We start from the raw sequence: 8,266 nt of genomic DNA, 5'->3' as shown, positions 1-8,266 counted from the left end.
TAGAGGGGAAGAGAAAATAAATTTACCAAATTAAGCCCATGACACATGTTGAGACTTCACCTTCAACCCAAGCTTGAACGGAAATTAGCTACTCATAATTGAACTAGGGGCAAAATGGGAATTTATTAAAATACGAAGAAAATACAAGATGGAGAGGGAATTACAGAAAATGGATCCCAAAAATGGATTCAAAGATATCAAATTAGGGGGGGGAGGCCCCCTTTTTATAGATACATGGAGTAAATCATGGCCATCGGATTAAAAACAGTTTGGACGCTCAGGATTGCGCCACGTCATCAGTCAACAGTCCACGGTTTGACCACGCGGATGAACAGTAACACGGTTTGACCCGACTTTGAACAGTAACGCGGTTTGGTTGAAAATAATCCTGTGTGATGCATGCACCGTACGCGAGATTTTTCGTCCACTGATATGCTGCCACGTCACCATCAACAGTACATAAGAATTTTAGTCCAACAGGATCGTGACACCTCATCAGTCAATGCCACATCATCGGTCAATGCCACGTCATCATCCGTCTATGTGAACAGTGTCGTGAACAGTAACGTATACAGTACCGTACACGTGAATAGTACCGTACATGTGAATAGTGCCATTTTTCCTTTTATGCTCCTCCTAAGGTTTTCGACCGTCCTGAGTTCAAAAGTGATGTCCGTTTTGCCGTCTGATCTCTCCTTTATTGTGAAATGACTATAATGCCCCTAAAATACATAAAATACTTAATTAAAATAAAACACATGTAATTAAATCACAAGAAGGTTAAATACATAAAAGTAAGGGTTGTTAGGAAGACTTGAAATGTAAAATGACGGTTTTCTCCTTTATAAATATGCATTTTCTAACACTCAACAATATACAATGTTTTTAGGATGATACTTTACTATTACTTGTGCTGATTAGTACACTTGTTAATTTACACAACAATTATCATCATCATTATCATCATTATTATCGCTATTATTATAATAGATAATAATAATACTACAGAAGATAAATAATTATGGATATTTTGGCAACTTGTAACAGTCTATTCAATTCTTAGACAAACTAGTAAACACAATAATGGAAATATAACCTACTCCGATTTTTATTTCTATAGCTAAAGTAAACAATTTATTCTATTTTTTATTCCAATCTATTTCAATACTAGCTCATTTCGATACCCAACACATTCTGATTACCAATTGATAAATGCACTACTAAAGTATTGGAAGTGATGTCCTTGAAAAATAAAAGACTTATCATCTCCGAAATAAATTTTTACAACGATTTTTTTTTAATAATGTTGGCTACTAAATGCTAATTAAGGGTAGGCAATTGGTCAGTTCGATTTGGTATTGTATTCTAAAGAACTGATCAAGAACAAAAAAAAAATCAAACAAAAACTAAAATTTTTTATCATGTCTTTCAAATATTTATAATTTTTTAATTTTCTTACCAAATTTAATTGTTTTTAGTTTCTTTATGTACTCTTAAATCATGTCATTGGCATTATTTTAATATAAAAATGTTACTTTTTTTTATTCGGTTATGCTTTTAGGTGGTGTTTGGTTATAAGAAATTGGAGGAGATGAGAGGAGAAAAAAGGAGAGGAATGGAAAGGTGATGAGAGGAAAAGAGTGTAAAAATTAATTGTTATTGTTTGGTTTCACATTAAATTTGAAAAGAAAATAAATTACATATTTTTTATTTGGACACATATACCCACTATTTTAATCTTAATATTGTTAATAAATTAAAAATAATAAAACTATGAATTAATTTAATCTAGAAATTACCTAATTAAATAAAAAATTTATTTTTTAAAAATTACAGCATTTGGCCATGGACAGCCGTCATGTTGACTTTCATTGACTGTCGTTGACCACCGTTGACCAGCAACGTTGACCGTTATTTTTCATCGCATTAAATGCATAATAATGATCAGAAATAGACGATTTACTCATTGGAAGTGTTAATTTTGTAGAAAATATGCTATATAGTTGGAAATATGAGAATTAAAATTGTTCCAAGTATTTAAACAAGACTTGAGGTAAATAACAATGTATATTAGCATTTCTAACCCCGTAGAGTTGTAGATCGGGTCATGAGGATTCCATTGGTACCGGTTTTGATAGAAAAGTGTGTCTCCGGCGAAACTCTGGGGAGTCACTTTACTGTTTTTTCTTTTTTCAAATAAGTTTATCCTATTAATTTAAGAAAATAAATATAAATTATTTGTACTTTAATTTATTTAAAATTGATTTTGTTTAGAGGATAATATTGAAATTGTTGTGTTTAAATAGACAAGGAATTTGAAATCCTTAGTCATTGATAAGGAATACAAATTCTTCAAATTGATGGAAATTCAATTCCATTAAACTTAGTCCAACCAAACAATGGAAAGTAGAAAAGAAATTAAATTATTTTCCTCTCCCCACTTCTCTACCCCCAAGCAAACATGGCCTTAAGGAAAAAATACCCAATCGAAACATGAAAACCAATTGAATTGAACTAATTTTCAGAACAAGCTCGATGCTATTCAGCCCAAATGCTAATCATATTTTTTATTTTTTTATAATATTTGGCTTTCAAGATGATTTCATACTTTTTTTTTATTTTGGGCCCAAAAATATCCCTAATTAATTGATAATTCATTATCATCATCATCATTTTTTGAAGAATGATAGTAGTAGTTGTTGAGTTGTGTCTCACATTGGCTAAACAATAGGAGATACTTTGGGTTTATAAGGAGGTATGTCACTCCACCTAAAAGGCTAGTCTTTTGGGCTAGATATCTAGAAATCTTATGTTAAGTCCCCTCCCCCCCCCCCCCAACAAGTGGTATCAGAGCTAGACCTTAATAGTCGGAATGTGGTAGTGGAACAATTTAGGTGTGTCGGACAAAAGGAACGGAGTCCGACAGTGGTTTCGTCCGAGGGGGGATTGTTGAGTTGTGTCCCACATTGGCTAGTAAATGAGAGATACTTGGGTTTATAAGGAGGTAGGTCACTTCACCTAAAAGGTTAGACCCTAGTAGTCGGAATATGGTGGTGGAACAACTCAGGTGTGTCGGACGAAAGGACTAGAGTCTGGCGGTAGTTTCGTCCAAGGGGGGGAATTGTTGAGTTGTTTCCCACATTGGCTAAAAAAAGGGAGATATTTGGGTTTATAAGAAGGTAGGTTACTCTACTTAAAAAGCTAGTCTTTTAGGTTGGATACCTAGAAATCTTATGCTAAGTCCCCTCAACAAGCGGTATCAGACCTAGACCCTAATAGCCGGAATGTCGTAGTAGAACAATTCAGGTATATCGAATGAAAGGACCAGAGTCCAGCGGTAGTTTTATCCGAGGGGGATTGTTGAGTTGTGTCCTATATTGACTAGTAAATATGCGATACTTGGATTTATAAGGAGGTAGATCACTCCACCTAAAAGGTTAGTCTTTTGGGTTGGATACCTAAAACTTTTATGCTAAGTCCGCCCCCCCACCCCAACAATAATAGTAGTAGTAATCACAATTATTATATATATTGTAATTACAATAATCAATTAAGGTCATTTTAGTAACTTTTAACAATCCGTTAAACACATCAATTGACAATACAGTTCATTTTAATTCTAACTCTCACAGCTAAAGTAAATAATTTATCATGATTCTCATTCTCCATTTCGATTCTAACCCATTATGATTCCAATCCATTTTTATTCTAATCTATTCCAATTACCGATTGATTAATGCACCATAAAATAAATGACATGGCGCAAAGAACGTTCAATACTCAACATTTATCAACTTAGTAAGAGAGAGGTGCCTTCAATAACAAAAAAATGTTCACTCAGCCAAGTAAACTCAAATCAATATGAACTGACGATTACAAAGCAAAAAAAAAAAAAAAACGATGTTGTTCATAGTGCTGATGGGATAAACAAGGCAACAAAAGGATGAGCTCCAAGTAGGTTACAACCTTTGATATGCATAATTTAAGAAAGCAAAATGATCCACCGACCACCTGCTCTTTTCGAGTTTTTCAAAAATACACATTTTTTTTTTGTTGATTTCCACTAAAAGTTACATTTTCTTACATTTTTCCACTTCTGTTTGCATTCTGTTACAACTTTGCTGATATCATAGGGGTAAAATTGTCATTTCACCTGTATAACAAAAATCAACATCATTTAAACGTGGTAGAAAGAGGGAAAAAAAAAGGTAAAAATATTGTAGATTATTTTGTTTAACTTATTATCTGATGTCTAAATTGCAAAGAAAAATTGAAGTAATTTATTTTTTTTCATTTAATTAGGGTGAAATAGTAATTTTGCATTAAGGGGGTAAAACAGTTATTTTGTTAATATTCTGTTAACTTCTCTCATAAAGTTTAGACGGCAATGGAAAAATGATATATTTTGTAACTTCATGTGAAAATTAGTAAAAAAAAATGTGTATTTTTTAAAAAAAAAATTGAAAAAATAGATAGCCGGTGTATAATTTTTTTTAATAAAATTAGTAAAAAAATACTATTAACTGTACAATATTATAAAACACTTTGACATGTCTATATTAATAAAATAAAATAAAAAAAACACTGGCACCTCCGAATGATTAATGTTTATACATAGGACCCTTCTATGTTACAGAATCTGTAACAAACCGCCCAAAAACTAGTTTCTTTACACCTCTAAATGTTGTTATTCAAACAATTCAGGGGTGATGGAAAATTTGTTTTGGGTGAGCTGTAAGTTACAGAATCTGTAACTTAGCAGCACCCACATAGGTAATATATACACCCACATGTTCCTTTACAGGATCTTGACCGCCAGTTGATCCAGGTCAAAACCATGGTCCCGGCCCCACATCCCCTCGCTCGTGGCAGAAGTATTATACAGCGCGTAACAAAGTGTATCCGGACTGTACTGATCCCCAAATCAGCAAATCAAAACTCACAGTATAAGAAACAGACAACTAACATCGGTCGGCAATGGTTCCCATGCCTTCTCTTATTCCCAATCGCCTGTTCCACGCATCCTGATGAAGCGTAACATCAACCGTCGGATCTAACAATTGCGTCTGAACTAATAATAAAATAAATAAAATAATATTTATTATTAAAAGCAGGCCTACTTTTTGTAAATAGAAGCATCCAATTCTCCTCCACCGACAATCATCAATCACATCACAAATACGAAATGCCCGTGATACCCTTTTGACAACCAACTTCTCTTGTCAGAGAAGGGTCAATGGCTGGACACGATTGTACTTTGCGGTTTGAGTGCTTGTACAGCAATCTACAGAAGTTTGTAAACTGTGCAATTTCCGGAAACTTCCATCGGTTTACTTTCTGGTGGGAACAGATCCTTTTTCCGTATATCCAAAGTACCCCCGCGACAAACCACTTATGACATCATGTCCCGGTTGGGGATTCTTTTGGGCTCGAGTTATTGAGGACGCTAGGATGTGAATTTGGAGAAATTTTAGAATACATTATAGGTATTATATCAGTCATATAATAAATAAATAATGTTATTATATATGTGTATTTATTTTAAAAAATCATCATATAAGTGGTGGTTATATTAAATTGAATTACATATATCATATATGCATCAATTGATTGTAATACATCGAAGATATTTTAGAATTTCTCGTGAATGAGAGTGTTTAAATTGGGTTTGTAAAAACATGTTTTCATAATCGATTTTTTATAATTTCCAATTTCGAAGTATTTTACTTTTAATTTCTTCGAATCCTCTACTCTTTTCTATGTATATTTTGGGAAATTGATAAAGAATTAAGATGGTGATAAAATGACAACTTAATAATCAGTGATTAGTGTGGATTATAATTTTATAAATAAAATGTTTAAACTTACATCTGATTACAGTTATTTTTATCACTATCTGGTCTAATTTTTCTATCTAAATATTAATGCTTTATATTTTAGGTAAATTTATTTTCTTATTTTATCCCTCTCTTTTTTTATTATTTTTTGAAAAAAATAATAATTATCTAGTGCATAAATGAAATAGTTTTGTACTTAATGTTCATGTCAATTTCAAGTTGATAAGAATAAACAAGATACATAAGGTACTTGTGCTTCACTAATTTCTTTACTAGTACGTAACAATTACTTGCTCTTATCATATGACCATCATCAAATAATTTATCATTTATTAAATAGTTAAAACCTCATAACATTTACATTGATCGCATTAATGTTCTTCAAGACATGAGTTCTTTTGAATTTTGAGAATTCTTCTACCAAATGTGCTCATTAAGAGAGGTGTATGATAAAAATCTAATTAAATTTGCTTTATTATTTGCAAAACTTTTGATCACATTTGCTGTTTTTTTTTTTTTTTTTTTGAAGAAAAAGCACACAATTCACGTCCCGGGTTGCGAATTCATTGATAAAATGATAATTAAAAGGAGGTGCCTTCTCATTTTTTGAAGTAAATATTTCTGAGGGTCTTTTGGTAATTCACGTATAACGTAAAGTACCCATGTTCAAGTAGCTGGTACCGCGTCTTTTTCTTTAGGTGGTGAAAGTGAAACCACAAAATCCTTATTCTGTGGCACTGTGCCATTTCATGTTGCGTCTTCAACACTGACATTGATTTCGTATATTTAGAGACACAACTTGACAACACAAAAGCTGCATTGAAACAGAAAACAGATTAGATTCGTAGTTAAGCTTGGAGCATTTTAAGTTGCCGAGCCATGGCCTCAAAGCTTCTGATTGCCACTGTGTTTGTGTTTGATCTCATTGCTTTCGGCTTGGCTGTTGCAGCTGAACAGAGGAGAAGCACTGTGAGTTTTCTTTTCCATAAATGCATCATCATCATCATCACATCATCTAAGCTCATATGCTTTCTGGGTTTGTTCGGTTATGTGATTCTTGTTTGTTGGTTTCTTCTGTTGTTTCTTTTGAAATTTGAGTCTACCACTCTATTGGTATAACAGAGATAAATTTGTCAGATCTACTGATACAAATGATATGCTTTAGCTAAATTGCAATCAAAATGTCAGATCTTTTACTGTTAATCACACACTGATACACACACACCACAACAAATTCAGAAACAGTTTTATATCTTGCCATCAAGGAGTATTTTTTGTGTGAACAATTGATTCAATTAGTTTTATAACTAATGAAGCAATTAATTCTTGAACAGGCCACAATTCAAACTGATTCTGAAAAGAACTACAACTACTGTATCTATGACTCGGACATTTCCACCGGCATGGGTGTTGGTGCATTCTTGTTCCTCCTGGCTAGCCAAGTCCTTATAATGTTGGCAAGCAGATGCTTCTGCTGTGGAAAGCCTTTAAGTCCTGGCGGTTCAAGGGCTTGGGCTGTTATCCTTTTCATCATCTGCTGGTATGTGAGAATTAGTTCCGATTGGATTGCATTCTATTGGACACTACTAGATAGATTTGGTCAAATTCTATACATATATATGTTGATTCTTGCTATATAATCTTTTTACAGGGTGTTTTTCTTCATTGCTGAGGTATGCTTGTTGGCGGGTTCAGTGAGGAATGCTTATCACACCAAGTACAGGACTATTTGGGGTGAAAATCCTCCATCTTGCCAAACTGTGAGAAAGGGAGTTTTTGCTGCAGGGGCAGCTTTCGTTTTCTTCACTGCCATTGTCTCCGAATTCTACTACATTTGCTATTCCAAGGCCAGGGAAAGCTTCCAGCCATATGGCGGAGAAACTGGTGTCGGCATGGGGACCTACAAATAAGCTGCTTTATTGTGTGATCTTGAAGTAATAGCTGAACTCAATTCAACGATTTGCTTTAGCTTGCATTTCATGTCTTAAGGGTTAGTCATTGATAGACTGTAATCTAAGATGTATCCGTGACTTTTTTTTGGTTCTTCCTGAACTTCATTCATGTTACTGTGAAATTTTTGGGTGACATATAGGTGCAAATAATATCAGAATGTTCTGTTTCGTTCCTATACTACATGTAAAATTCTTGATGAATGTATTGAACAAGTTATATGTTCTTCTATTGAGTTGCCTGTAATCTATCTTGCTCGGTTTAATTTGCTCTAACTTTGTGTGTTTTCAATTCTTTTTGAACACTGATCTGAAAATAGCCTACTTCTTCTGAATATGTTCTCCGAAAATGTTTAGTGCAAAGAATAAGGAATCAGCTCTGAAAAAGTGAAAAAGCCAAATTGGAAAGAGTGAAATGTAAGGATTGTTTGTAGTTGAATCACTCAATGAAGTGAACTTGGTACCTAAACTTACTGATAG

At 33.4% G+C, this 8,266-nt stretch overlaps 1 protein-coding gene across 1 annotated transcript; it reads left to right on the top strand.

Annotated features, from left to right (window-relative positions):
- The first annotated feature begins 6,534 nt into the window (after nt 1-6,534).
- On the top strand, nt 6,535-8,051 carry LOC18054212. The gene is made up of 3 exons (XM_006451867.2): nt 6,535-6,806; nt 7,172-7,377; nt 7,489-8,051. Exons 1-3 carry the CDS (start codon nt 6,717-6,719, stop codon nt 7,745-7,747), a joined length of 555 nt encoding a protein of 184 aa, XP_006451930.1. The 5' UTR covers nt 6,535-6,716; the 3' UTR covers nt 7,748-8,051.
- The last annotated feature ends 215 nt before the right edge of the window (nt 8,052-8,266 follow it).

This window comes from Citrus clementina, unplaced genomic scaffold (assembly GCF_000493195.1).
Source record: "Citrus clementina cultivar Clemenules unplaced genomic scaffold, Citrus_clementina_v1.0 scaffold_1, whole genome shotgun sequence".
NCBI classification, from domain to species: Eukaryota; Viridiplantae; Streptophyta; class Magnoliopsida; order Sapindales; family Rutaceae; genus Citrus; species Citrus x clementina.
Note: the sequence above shows the minus strand (reverse complement) of the source record. Positions and strands in the feature narration are given on the sequence as shown.